At 38.9% G+C, this 14,966-nt stretch overlaps 1 protein-coding gene and 1 pseudogene across 1 annotated transcript; both read left to right on the top strand.

The window, feature by feature from the left end:
• Positions 1–3,799: 3,799 nt before the first annotated feature.
• On the top strand, positions 3,800–5,210 carry LOC128520128 (uncharacterized). Its single transcript, XM_053494184.1, has 3 exons — positions 3,800–3,810; positions 4,035–5,100; positions 5,184–5,210. Exons 1-3 carry the CDS (start codon positions 3,800–3,802, stop codon positions 5,208–5,210), a joined length of 1,104 nt encoding a protein of 367 aa, XP_053350159.1.
• Positions 5,211–5,213: 3 nt separating this feature from the next.
• Positions 5,214–13,351, top strand: LOC128520122 (uncharacterized; annotated as a pseudogene).
• The last annotated feature ends 1,615 nt before the right edge of the window (positions 13,352–14,966 follow it).

Below are 14,966 nucleotides of genomic sequence, written 5' to 3'. Positions count from 1 at the left end.
GGTCAGCATCTAATTTTACATCTGAGCAGTTGAGGGTTAGGGGCCTTGCTTAATATGGGAATATGGGAATCAAATTTTCATTGCAAAGTTCCACACATGACTATTAGGTAAGTAAACGGTTGCAAGTTCATAGTGTACCATCCATCCATCCATCCCATATTTTTGCTTTTTTAGAACACCACAGTGGATGGCTGAAGTCTTCTGACTTCTATGTTAAAATCTCCAGATCCTGAGGCATCAATTCATCAAAGCTCAGGGGTGACCAGGTCACTCAGCAGTAGTCACATGTAACAGCTCAGTCAGAGATAACTGCTGCTTGTAATGGCCATTTTTTTCAGTGATTTAAATAACAACCACCTTTCTCTTTCTAAATATTAATTGTTTTCTGTCTAGTACCAGGCTCTAAACCTGATGTTCTTATGAGCTGAAAGCCATAAGAATATAAGAATATTACATATGTAGATGTCTGCTTCCATTTCAAGAAATCTTACTTTTCAACTTTGTAAGGACTTTAGAGCACTGCTGTGAATAAACTGTCAATAAACTGTTTATGGACCCGTCTATAAAACTGTAATCTTACTTACAGTTCAGATACCTAACTTTTTTTGATGTTGCAACCTGGTTTTCAGCACATACTAGTCACGTGATGATTATCGACTATGTTAAACTTCCAGTGGGCTTGACGGGAAATTGAGAGTGGCATGTTTTTAACTCAATATGTCATTTTGGTACGGATAAGGGTCCATGCATCTACTGCAGAGGCAGCTGGAGAATGTAACTCAGCTTGTATTTAACTCAGCACTGTTACAGAGGCAGCTGGAGAATGTGACTGAGCTTGTATTTAACCCGGCACTGCAAGTGAGACAGTTACAGCGAGAGGTATTGACCCAGTCCCATTAACAAAACTGTTGTATGTGTGCATGTGTTTATCATAAGCTATATTTTATTTTGGTAGGTAAAATATTATTGAGTAAACACTGCTCGTTGTCCCAGCTACCTGTAGCTGTCTGTGATCCTCGGCTTGCATCTTCATCTTCATTTGTTGAACATTACTGGTGCAAGTCAGCTGGAAATCTCTAAAGAAAACCTGACACATTCAAACCAAACTTCTACAGTTACTGGTGCACTAAAAGGTAAGCCTTAGGACTTATACAGATTTATTGAAATGTGTACAGTTTTATATCAGATTGCTTTTATTTAGTCTTAATTGCTCAGGAAAAAAATATATTTTATTATATAGCGAGCATTAATCTCATCCTGCCAAGCTTTGACAGTAAAACTGCAGCTGCAAAAGAAAACAGTCAGAACGTAGCAAGAGCAGGAAATGCCTAAAGTTAGGATAAAATAACAACATTTAGCAAACAAAATGTACTGAAACTACAATAAGATGATAAATAAAATAATTAAAGGAGGTAAAATGGTACACAAGCAGTGTCAGTTATATTAATCTCTGTGTATACCAGAATTCAGCAATAAGAAATAAAAAAAGGCATTTTTAAAAGATTTTAAAATCTGTCCTGGTTTTCATGTTCGGGAGGTTTCCTCTGGGTACTACGGATTCCTCCCACATTCCAAAAAATGCTAGGCTAATTGGCGTTAACAAATTCCAAGTAGTGTGTGGGTAAGAATGTGCATTTGTGTCCTGCAATGGATTGGTACCCAATCCAGGGGTATGCTGCCTACTGCCCCAAGACCCTTGGATAGACTCCAAACCTCCCTTGACCCTTAAAATGATAAGCAGTATAGAGAATTATTGAGATGAGTGAGGTAAGTGTTTATGATACTGAAAAACACACAGACACAGACACACAAAGCTCCCCATTTCAGAGAACTTACAGGTTGGTTGTTAGTAAATGACATTTAATTCAAACATATTTAGTTATTTAAATAAATTCAGTTAAATATAATAATTTATATAATTAAGTGTTAAAGAAAAGATGTATAGCAAGATAATGGTACTAAGGAAAAAACATCCTGAAATGAGCATGAAAAAGAAGCCTTGAGAGGAACGAGAAACGAAAGGAAGCCTGTCCTCATCTGGGTGAGAATATCAGTGTAATTTTATAAGCTGGATAAAGTTAAAGAGGCCCTGCAGGAAAACTCAGTTATGCCAAAAATGTTAATGTAAAATGTGAAGTCATTTACTGTACTTCTAAAGTAAAACACACTCCCTTAGGCAGCAGGGCTCTTTTTTAAAGTGACCAAAACCCTTTTCTGCTTGTAATGTAAAAAAAAAAAAGATAAAAACCTTCAGAACTTTTTTCACCTTTAATGTGACCTTTAACTTTAACTTAATTTCACTTGATTAAAAACAAACTGAAATATTTTTGGGGCATGAGGAGTAAAAATGAAACATTTAATAATGTGGTTGCATAAGTGTGTAAACTCTCTTATAATTGGGGATGTGGCTATGTTTAAAATTAGCCATACACCTATTGTAACGCATGTTAAATATGCGTTATTTGCCATCACACTTGCCATCATTTAAAGTACCTTTGATTAACCCCAGATAAATTGCAGCTATTCTAGTAGTTTTTTCCTGACACTTTCTTAGTTGCAACTTACAGCAAAAGCCATGGTCCACAGAGAGCTTACAAAGCATCAGAGGGATCTCATTGATAAAAGGAATCAGTCAGGAGAAGGATACAAAAAATTTCTAAGGCGTTAAAAATATGGCACAGCAATGATGTTACCAAGAACAGGACATCTCTCAAAAATTAATAAAAATGTGAAAGGAAAACTGGTTGGGAGGCCTCCAAAAAGGCTACAGCAACACTAAAGCTTCAGGTGCAGGAATTTCTAGCACATACTGGCTGTGTAGTACATGTGACCACGATCTCTCATATTCTTCATATGTCTGGGCTATGGAGAAGGGGGTGAAAAAAAAACATTCAAGCCTAGCTTTTAAAATACATTTGAAATCTCCCAAAGACATGTGGGAAAATGTGATATGGTCTGATGAAACCAAGGTTGAACGTTTTGGCCATAATTCCAATACATATGTTTGGTGCAAAAAGAACACTGCACATCAAAAGAACACCATACTGAGAGTAAGGCATAGTGGTGGCAGCATCATGCTTTAAGACGTGTAAGTAAAGGTGAAGAAAATTATGAACTGTTTCAAATACCAATCATTGTTGGTACAAAACCTACAAGCTTCTGCTAGAAAGCTGAACATCAAGACAAACTTCATATTTCAGCATGACAACAACCGAAAGCCCCTATCCAAATTGACAGAAGAATATACAGAAATCAACAAAAATCACCAGAAGAAGATTAAGTTTTGGAAAGGCCCAATTAGACCGGATTTGCGTTTTTGAAAAGAAAAGGCAAGTAAAGACTCCTAAAAAGACTAAGCGCTGTAATAAAATCTAAAGGTGATTCAACATAGTGATAGTTTAAGGTTGTGCATATTTATGCAATACATTATTTCAGTTTTTTTTTTACTTTTATACTGACAGTTTTTACAAGTAAATCCAGAAAATATTAACCCCAAAACTTCTTACCGTGAATAAATGATGGATGATTATAAATAGTTTATTTATGAGATAAACTGTTAAACTCAACACAAGACAAATTGAGAATGACCCAAAATAGAACAAAATGTCATAATGGAAGTTGATTAAGTTGTCTGTAATATAACTAAACGTAATTATTATCATGAGCAATCTATAAGGTTTTCCTAACTATAGGTATTCATAATGTTTATAATGTAACAAAAATAAAACATATTCATAATTGATGTTTATTTGACCTCACAGGACTCTGTTTACTGGAATCTTCAGTTTCATGTGCTATTATGGCTACTCGGTGAGGAACAGCTGCCAAATTCTTATGTGCTTGGATATTTATTTTGTATTTATATTATTTGATTTAGGGGTATATACAAAGGGGGGATTTATAGTTTGAGGAAACAAATAATTTATACATTATTGCAATGTATGAAAGCAAAAAAAAAAAATCTTTGTTTAATACATGCAGTATTTGACATAATATTACATTTAATATTTGTGAATGTCTTATTAATTTACCAGATTCCAAGAGGCATCATTGACTGTAACTGATTTAATCCAGAAGAGTCACTTAATCTGTGAAGGTCCACCTGCACAATATCGTCTCATCACAAATAGAAAGAATCTTGAACGAGATGGATCAGTAAGAAAATGGACATTTGGACAGAGAGACAGGCAAACCAAAATAATAATGATGGTAGGAGAAACTGGAACAGGCAAAACTACTCTGATCAATGCCATGGTAAATTATATGCTCGGGGTGAAGTTTACAGATGAAGTGTGGTTTGAGATTACAGAAGAAGAAGAAGATAATCCCATCTCAGATCAGTCAAAAAGTAAAACAACCAATATTACTGTGTATGAGGTCCATGAAAACCAATTCTCTCTTACCATCATTGACACTCCAGGTTATGGAGACACCAGGGGAAGAGAATATGACAGGCAGATTGCTGAGAATCTGAACAAACTGTTTCATAGTGAAAATGGAGTGAAAGAAATTGATGTGGTATGTTTGGTTGCATCTAAGTATCTGAGTAATGGAGTTTTGTCCTTGTTTGGTAAAGACCTAGAAAACAACATTATCATTATGGTTACTCATTCAGATGGAATAACTCCAGAAGATGCTCTCAGTGCAATCAAGAAAGCAGGGATACCCTCCAGGAAAAATCAACCAGAGTATTTCTTATTCAACAATCGTCAAACTGTGAAAAGGAGCCCAAAATATAACACCAGTCTCCAGACAGCCTGGGAACAAACAGAGTGCAGTTTAAAAAATTTCTTTGCCTCACTAAAAGAACAGAACCGAAAAAGCTTAAAGCAGACTAAGAGGGTTCTGACTGAGTCCAGACATCTTGAAACCTGTATTTCTAATCTTCAAAACCATATTGAGGTTGTAGAGTGTAAAGCTAAAGAACTGGCTCAGACTCAGAAAGCCCTTGAGGAAAACAAGAAAAACATTAAAAGAAATAAAAACCTCTCTTTTACGGTCACCAAATATTGCAAAGATTACAAAGCTCCTATTAGAAAATTTTCATTTCAGGAGGGAGGGGGGAGAAACAAATATGTTACAGGCAGCAAAGATATGACAGTGACATTTAATGGGATCAAAAACAAATATGAAAGCAGCAATAAATCACCACTGAATATCAAGTTTGACTCAAACGCCCTCAGAAATGTCAAAAAGGACCATCAAAATAACAGGAAAGAGACAGCAGAAAATATAAACATAGAGAAGAGACTGAATGAAGAGTTGATCATGATTGGAAAGGAGAAAGCTAAACTAGTAGAAGAAGCGTACACTGGCATCATAAAACTGTTTGAGATTGCTTTAAAGCCAGACTCTGCTTTCATTGTTCACTCTATTGACTTCTTGATCCCTCAAGCTGAGGAAACTGGAAGAGGATTTGTTGCTCAAAAACTGAGAGAGCTGACAGGTAAGACTTACTCAGCTTTACTTTAGATGGTTTTGATTTATTCTAAAATGTTCAGAAAATTTTAATATTACACTATTTCTCATATTGTTTACTCTATTTTTATAGCTTTTAAATAACATTTATAGAGTGTAGACTAAAACTACAGTACAGTCCTTAGAAGTACATGTTCTTTACCTTTTAATTATATATTATTATTATTATTATTATTATTATTATTTTATATTTTTTGCAGCATTCATTGTCAATGTTGCAGACTTAATACCAGTATATTCACATCATCTTGAACAGAACATAACAGTTCAGAGCACTGCTGTGAATAAAGTCATTACTAAGTTAAAAATAATTACCAAGATAGAACATAGTAACTTCTAAGATGTTTTAATTGCCAGTTTATAAATGGTACTTTTAAAATAAATTCAAAATTGAAAGTCATTAATCAAATGTTACAGTCAAAATTCCAGTTCCAGGGATTATTTATTTGGGAACTAAAAATGGAAACAAATGAAAACTGAGAACACAAAATAAACAAAGCTCCGTCATGTCCTTGAGGCTAAACGGTGCTCTGGAAATTAAAAATAAACTCCCTAGTCCTCTCTGAATGAGTCCATGCTTTCTGAGGGCTTATGGTTGATTCTATGTCTTTAGAACTTTAAATTGAGACTAAGATCGCATGTTGGGCTGATTGCATGCCACTTTCTCTCTCTCTCTCTCTAACATCACTTCTTGTCTTTTATCTTTGTTTTTGATCTTTGTTCTGAATGCACGCGCTGTCTTTGACTTTGGCCCTGATACCTTCACCAGGTGCTACAAAGTGCGCAGGTATCAGGTCCCTTAAATAGACATCCTGCCACGTGCAGCACGTCTATGCTGATCTACACTTCGATGTACTTCTGGCACCATCGCCTGGCAACCATGCATCTAGATGGCCACAGTTCTGCCTGTTTAGAACTCTGGGCTGTAGCCACCTGTAGATCTTCAGGTCTTGCATCCTTGACCACCTCTGGTCGGGTTCTCCTGATGTTGGCCCCTAAGAGCATGGCTGACAGAAAGAGCCCTGCATAACAGGGTATTTTTTATCTGATCGATCAATTTCCCCTCCAACACCTCCAGGGGTGTCTCCGTCTGTGGCTTATCTAATTGCACCTATTTGCATGGGTTCCATGTCACTCCTGAGCTGCCAATGTTTCCAGACCCCCTCTGCCCCCTGGAGCTGTCTGGCTTGTGGTCTGCCTGGGCTGTGTGTGGTGATTGGGGACGGTTCCACTTTTCCTCAAAGACAGTTCTGTCCTCGACTGATGCAAAAAGCTGTTCTCTGAGGACTTGTGACTTCAGTCGCTCAATAGTTCATGTGAGGGCCATATTTCATTCTTGTAATTTGTTGTTATGTTTATCTTATTTCAGTTTATTAGTTAAGCATTAAGCATTAAGTATCATACTTATAATTTGTATTGTGACATCATTTCATGAGTTGTTCTGTGACATCATCCCACAGTTATGCAGTTTCATGTCTATCACGCACGTTAGTTGTTAGTTGTTGTTAAGACACGGAAGGATACAGAAAGGTGAGGAGCACACAAGCTTTTGACCGTGAGACAGGGAGTTTTCCCTTGTCACTGTTGCCGTCGTCCTCGGCTTGCTCATCAGGGACAGTCTTATTATTTTGATTTATACACATTCACATCTCATACTAACTTAAATAATTCTTTTGATTGTGTAAAGCTACTTTGCGACAATGTCAATTGTTAAAAGCGCTATACAAATAAAATTGAATTGAGTTGAACTTCTCAAGCTCTATGTCAGGGCCAGGATGTAAAGCCTCAGGCTCTTGTTCAATGAGAAGAGGTGAGGCTTCATGCCTATAGCTGGGGAAGCCACTGGCTAGGTGCTCAGAACGGTGCTCGCAGGGTGGAGATGTTTCCTGTCTGGAGCTGCTGAAGCTGTCTGGAGTTGCAGTGGCCAACTTTGGTGTAAGTAGAAACTGTCATGGTCTCAGTGCTCTGCGCTGATCAAAGACTGCGTCCTTCATTTGACATTTCCTTTCTCACGCTATCAGACTTCTGATCACGCGGTCAGGTTTTTCCACGCTGTCATCGCTCCTAACACACCCCCGCACCGCCCCGCTGGCACACCAGTTTCTCATCTGGCGCTGATTTCATCCAGCTTATAGTGTGTTTTTGCCGCAGTTTTCTTGTGTTCAGTTCATGATTATTTTCACGTTACCGACTTTGCTTTGTTTCTCGTTTTGCCTCTCGTCTCACGTTTGAATTTATTTTTTACTCTTGGATTTAACAGCTTAGAAATTTCGCCTTCGTTTCCCGACTACGGCCCAGCTTCACGACTCGGCATTGACAAAACGCTGACGGACTTCACGGCTCAGACCCACGCTCGCGCTCACTCGACTACGGCTTATCCTCACGTCTCGGCATTTCCATCCTCATTATCCTCGATCCCTCTTGTCAGTTTGTGGTGGAGGTCGACTCCTCCAACACCGGTGTCGGGGGCATTCTCTCCCAAAGATCCGCCCAGGATAATAAAATGCACCCTTGCACATACTACTCCCGTCGCCTATCCCCAGCCGAGAGGAATTACGACATGGGAGACAGAGAACTCTTGGCCATCAAGCTTGCGCTGGAGGAATGGAGTCATTGGCTAGAGGGAACTGAGCTCCCATTTTTGGTGTGGACTGACCATAGGAATCTCGAGTACCTTCGTTCCGCTGGCAACACCTTTGGTCCGATGGCAACACCTGCATCATGACTATAGTCGACCGCTTTTCGAAGTCAGTGCACCTCGTCCCACTCCCTAAGCTGCCCTCCGCCAAGAAGACTGCGGAGCAGCTAGTCCTCCACGTATTTCGCCTCCATGGCCTTCCAACAGACGTTGTCTCGGATCGGGGCCCTCAGTTAACCTCTCGCTTTTGGGCCGCGTTCTGTAGACTCGTCTGGGCGACCCCCAATCTGTCGTCTGGGTTTCATCCTCAGTCTAATGGACAAACCGAGTGAATGAACCAAGCGCTAGAGGTTTCCCTCCGCTGTATGACTACTCGGGACTCAACCACCTGGAGCAGATTCCTCCTTTGGGTCGAGTATGCCCACAACTCTCTGCCCTCCTTGTCGACAGGCTTGTCCCTGTTTCAGTGCTGCTTAGGCTACCAACCTCCACTCTTTCCAGCCCAGGAACTAGAGGTGGAGACTCCGTCAGCCTAACACTTCGTCCGCCGCTGCAAGCAAACGTGGCTACCCGCTAGACGAACTCTGCTACAAACCCGCTCCTCGTATAAGTAACAGACAGACCAGCACTGCACCAAGGCCCCCAGATGCTGTGTAGGAGATCGAGTCATGCTTGCCACAAAGGACATTCCCTTGAAGACTCTTTCACGTAAGCTCTTCCCAAGGTTTATCAGACCCTTCACTATCACCAGGATAATCAACCCATGTGCAGTCCGACTTCTACTCCCCTCGTCCATGCGACCTATCCACCCCACATTCCACGTTTTCCAGCTACGACGCGTCATAAATTGTCCACCACGTTCAGTTTATGATTCTTTTCACGTTACCGACCTCTCTTTGTTTCTCATTTTTGCCTCTTGTCTCACGTTTGGATTTATTACTACTTTTGGATTTAACAGCTTTGAACTTTCGCTTTCGTTTCCCGACTACAGCCCAGCTTCATGACTCGGCACTGACACCACGCTGACGGATTTCACGGCTCAGACCCACGCTCGCGCTCACTCGACTACGGCTTATCCTCACGTCTCGGCATTGACGCTACGCTGACGGATTTCACGGCTCAGACCCACGCTCATGTTCTCTCTACTACGGCGCATCTCCACGCCTCTGCATTTACTCCATACATACGGATTTCACAGCTCCAAGCTCACGCACCTGCTGACACAGCCACGCCCGTACGAAGCTTGACCAAAGTCACTCGTGTGCTGCTTCTGCACCTGCTACTGGATCCATCCACCAAGCCCAAGAGTCTCTTCTTCCTGACAGAAACTCTGCACTCCGTGAGCAGAAACACCATAAATGCAAACTTATACTATATTGAATATTAGATCACACTGCAGGATAAAGGCATTGCACCTTTCTGGGTTGCTCTATGGCTGTAGAGTGAGCAGAGCGTCTGCTAAATGCCTAAATGTAAATGTAGTAGTCCAGTTTCGGCCACCAGAGGGGGTATTTGTGTCACTGATCTGTGTGGGGGAGGGGGGTGGTTGGGGAGCGAGTCAACTCTGGACATGACTCATGACCCAACTATTTCCTGTATCCTCTCCAAGCCTGTGGGCTCTGCAGATGGTGCAATCATTTTGTTTCATTTTGCAGCAGGTTTAAGAGCCGCACCATAATATTTATAAGAACCCTCATGCTGGGCTTTAAAGGGGGTCAACAAAATGAGAAAATGCTTATAGTATACACATGAGGACCTTTCCATTTGGAGTTAGTGTGGGATTATTGATTAGGGGAACGGAAAAACGAAACAAAAGAAAACTGACAAAACAAAATAAACAGAGCTCTGTTGTCTCCTTGAGACTGAACAGGGCTCTGGAAACAAAAAATAAACTCTCTTATGCTCTCTGAATGAGTTCACCCTTTCTTAGAGCTTATGTGTGAATCTACAGTATATGTTTAGAACTGAGAGCAAACGCTGGGCTGATGATCTCTCTCTCTCTCTCCCTCTCACACACAATGCTGACTTCTTGTGAAGACTAGGCTGGATCTTTTGCCTTTGACTTTTATCTTTGTTCTTTATGCATGGTTTGTCTTTGTCTTGGTCTTTGGCCCTGTAACAAGAAGAACCCTTAAAGAGACATGCTGCCAGGTGCGCTAAAGGTGCTGTCACCTGGTAACCATGCGTCTAGATGGCCATGGCTCTGCATGTCTCTTCAGAACACCATGGCATAGCTACTTACAGATTTGTTCATACTGAACAGTGCAAAGTATTTCTACATGACCCAGACCATCATGAGACCCTTATCATTACACATAAACAGTGTCAGTTATAACAATTTTGAGTATATCATCATGGAGCATTTAGGAATATACAGTATACTCGGTCACTTTTAAAAACAAGTGTATTTATGGTGGCTTCACACCTCCAGGGTCTGGGTTCTATTCCCACCTGGAGTCAGTGTGCATGAAATTTCCATGTTCTCCCCTTGCTGGGTGGGTTTCCTCTGGGACCCTGGAGGGGAAAGCTGACAGTGCTAAAAACTAAGTCACTGTGCCACTATTAATAAGTTAAATTTAGGTCAATTAAACAGTCAATCAGTTTTAAAGAGATTTAAAAAATAAATGAATAAAAATAATTGTTCAGTTTATCCTCAGTGAGATAGCCATATATGTGGTGGCAAGAAAAAACTCATTAAGATGGCATGAGGAAATAATCTTGAGAGAACCACAAACAAAAGGAAGTTTATACATATTTGGGTGATTCTGGAAAGTGTGACCATGAATAAATCTCTTTATAGGATTTGCCAAATGTAAAAAAGAATAAGATAAGGAAAATAAAAATATGAAAAAGGATTAGCAAAGGTATGCATAAATAGAGGAAGAATTTGGAGGCTAGAACTGTCAAGTAAAATGTAAGGCCTGGTTGGAAAAAAAGAAAGAACCTGAGATAAAAAATAAACAGTTAAAAAGATAGTAATATAATATTTATTGATTCATCACATGTAGCTTGCAGTACAGTGAAATAAATGTTTCACACATCCCAGTTAGGAAACTGGACTCAGAGTGGCAGCTTTGTTGGTGCTGGGTCACGAACCTAGCCTTCCAATCAGTAACCCCGAACATAGAACACAAATGTCATGAGAAGTTGATTAAACTGGCTGTTACAGCCTAATTGCTACTATGGGTAATCTATAAGGCTTGACTTTATATTTAAAAAAATGTTTACCCCTACTGTAGTTACATTTATAACAGTGATAATGTTTGGACAGATTTAATTATGTTTATTTACTTCACAGTCCTTTGTTTTCCGGAATCTTCAGTTCCACATGCTATTATTGCTACTAGGTGAGCAAACAGCTGCAGAATTGTTATGTACTTAAATATTTATTTTCTATTTATAACAATATTTGACTTAGGGGTATACATAACTTTTTTTTATTATGAACTGCTGTTTACATTAAATCACAAATACATGAAATCACAAAAAAACTTTGTTCAATGTAGGTGTTTAGTACAATATTAAATTTTATGCTTACGAATGTATATTTAATTTACCAGATTTCAAGAGGGATCATTGACTGTGAATGATTTAATCCCGAGGAGTACCTTAATCTGTAAAGGTCCACCTGCAAGATATCGTCTCGTCACGGATAGAAAGAATCTTGAACAAGATGGATCAGTAAGAAAATGGACATTTGGACTGCGAGACAATCAAACCAAAATCCTACTGATGGTAGGAGAAACTGGAACAGGCAAAACTACTCTGATCAATGCCATGGTAAATTATATACTCGGGGTGAAGTTTACAGATGAAGTGTGGTTTGAGATTACAGAAGAGGGAGGAGATAATCCCATCTCAGATCAGTCAAAAAGTCAAACTACTAAAATCACTGTGTATGACCTCTTTGTCCAAGACAACCAATTTTCTCTTACCATCATTGACACTCCAGGATATGGAGACACCAGGGGAAGTGAATATGACAGGCAGATTGCTAATAATCTGTACAAACTGTTTCACAGTGACAGTGGAGTGAAAGAAATCGATGCAGTGTGTCTGGTAGTAAAAGCATCTCAGAATCGACTTACTGACCGACAGCAATACATCTTTGATGCACTTTTGTCCTTATTTGGTAAAGACATAGAAAACAACATTGTCATTATGGTCACTCATTCAGATGGAATACCTCCAGAAGACGCTCTCAATGCTATCAAGAAAGCAGGAATAGCCTCCAGGAGAGATGAAGAAAACCAACCAGACTATTTCTAATTCAACAATCGTCAAACTGTGAAAAGGAGCCCAAATTATAACAGCACTCTCCAGACAGCCTGGGAACAAACAGGGTGCAATTTAAAACATTTCTTTGGCTCACTAAAAGAACACAACAGAAAAAGCTTAAATCAGACTGAAAATGTCCTGACTGAGTCCAGACGTCTTGAGGCCTGTATTGTTAATTTAAAAAAACGTATTAATTTTGTAGAGTGCAAAACTAAAGAATTGGATCAGATTCAGAAAGTCCTTCAGGAAAACCAAGAAAAGATTAAGAAAAATATAAACTTCACTTTTTTAGTCAGCAAATATTACAAAGAAAAAGTTCCCATTAGAAAAGTTTCGTTTCAGGACAGAAAGGCGACTATTTGCACTGTCTGTGAGGAAAACTGCCATGAGTTTAACTGCTGGTGTTCCCCCAATGCTCTGTGGTGTGAAGTCATTAAACATGAGTACTGCACTGTATGCACAGGTAAATGTCATTTCACTAAGCATGTAAGAGGGAGGAACAAATATGTTACAGGCAGTAGAAATGTCACCATGACGTTTGATCAGCTCAAAAATCAATATGAAAGCAGCAATAAATCAGCTTTAAATGTCATGTTTGACACAAAAGTCTTTGAAAATGTCAAAAAGGACCTTCAACACAACAGGAAAGTGGCAGCGGAAAAGATCAACATGGAGAAGACACTGAAAGAAGACCTCATCAGTACTAAAAAGGAAAAAGCTAAACTAGTAAAAGAAGCGTACACTGCAATTATAAAACTGTGTGAGATTGCTTTAAAGCCAGACTCTGCTTTCATTATTCAGGCTTTCGACTTCTTGATCCCTCAAGCTGAGAAAACTGGACGGGTCTTTGTTGCTCAGAAACTGAGAGAGCTGAGAAACATACAGCCTGAATCACAGGAAAGAGTTAATGCTGTAATGGGATATGCAAGTGCAGGTTTCAGTAAACTACAAAAATGATTTGCAAGACTAAATATGTAAAAATGTAGTACAGCAGGAATAAGGAATAAATCTAAATCAAGAGTGAAATTGTCGATGATAAAATGTGCTTATCAATTTTATTGTTCTAGTATTTTTTCCCCATCATGGTAGCATTTGGCATTTTAATGGGGCTTTTAAATGTCATTAATGCTTTATAATGAATGTAAAATATTACTTGTGAAGCTAAATTTATTTATCCTTTTCTTATAACTTGATTCTTACATTTTCTAGTGTTTTTTCTGAATGTACATGAATGTATATGTTTATCCTACTGTTTTGTCATTAAATATCTGAAGTAAGCCTGGAGTAATATCGTACCTTTGTGACAAAAAAAAAAATGCCTGAATCAATTCATATTGAGTCTTCAGTAATTCATAATCCAACTGATTAATACCACCACTATTACTCATGCACTTACTTTTTTAATTACTCATTGTCTATACCACATATCCCGGTCAGGATCATGGGAGACCTGATATATTTTAAGGGAAGGTACTTAAAATAGACAAGGCACTAGGGAAGTTACACCCTGGATGAGGTGTTGGTCCTTTGCAGGGCACAATTATGCATCTACTCACACACTACAGGCAATTTGAAAGTACCAATTAGGTTATTCTGCTTGTTTCTGGGCTGTGGATGGGACCCAGAGTACCCAGAGGAACACGCAAACAGACTTGAGGACAGGACTCAAACCCTTGACCCTGGAGATGCCAGGCCACAGTATTAGCCACTATGCCATTGTACTGCCAATACGACCATTAATGAACACAATTGCACATGACCTAATCCAGAACATTTTAGGGAAATGCTAGACTATAGGCATGTTAAATTTACATTTTCATATTATGTCTCGTAGTTAAGTAGACCAAAAAAAAACTTGTGTTTAGAATTTAGAAAAATGATATACACTACCACTCAAAAATTTGGAATCACTAGCAAGTGTCTTTTTGTTTAGTGATTTATTTTCTACATTTTACAACAAAACTACTAACTATGATTAGATAATAGCAACAAGTCAGTTGTTAAGACATGGAGGTCAGCCTTTCTGAATTCTTGCAAGAAGAGTATTGTCAAGTGCATTTGCAAAACCCATCAAGCTCATGATGAAACTAGCTCTCATGAAGATCTTCCCAGGAAGGCAAGACCAAAAGGAAAAGTTCCATTAATTCCATTAAGCTAACACCTTAGCTTAGAGCTGTTATGAAGGCTTTACAGATGATAAATAGCAGATACTTCTCAACATTAACTGTATAGTGTTAGAAAGTAATAACAAACTTTTAAGCGGTAGTGGAAAAAAGTGAATACAGTGTACAAAACGAAAGCAAACAAACAAACAAATAAAATATAGTTGCAAAAATTAGTGGGCCCAAGCACCTTGTGCCATCCCGGGTGCACAGGAATGACAGTGGGCAAATTGGGCATATGCATTTAAAGAGAACATACCAACACCACTATGATATTATTTTATAAAAGGGAAAATGTTATGTTTAGACTTCTAAAAAGCCACCGGTGCTGAAAAAAGGCATTACACTCTGATGTCACTCATTGTGATGTCACTTAATATAATGGAACACAAAGTTATAAACCACATTTC

The sequence above is a fragment of the Clarias gariepinus genome, chromosome 1 (genome assembly GCF_024256425.1).
Source record: "Clarias gariepinus isolate MV-2021 ecotype Netherlands chromosome 1, CGAR_prim_01v2, whole genome shotgun sequence".
Lineage (NCBI taxonomy): Eukaryota > Metazoa > Chordata > Actinopteri > Siluriformes > Clariidae > Clarias > Clarias gariepinus.
The sequence above is the reverse complement of the archived record's forward strand: the minus strand, read 5'-3'. Positions and strand labels throughout refer to the sequence as shown.

Coding starts and splice junctions, on each gene's coding strand:
- LOC128520128 (XM_053494184.1), top strand. Junction 5,101..5,183: donor CAGGCAGCAAAGATATGACA/GTGACATTTAAT, acceptor AAACGCCCTCAG/AAATGTCAAAAAGGACCATC.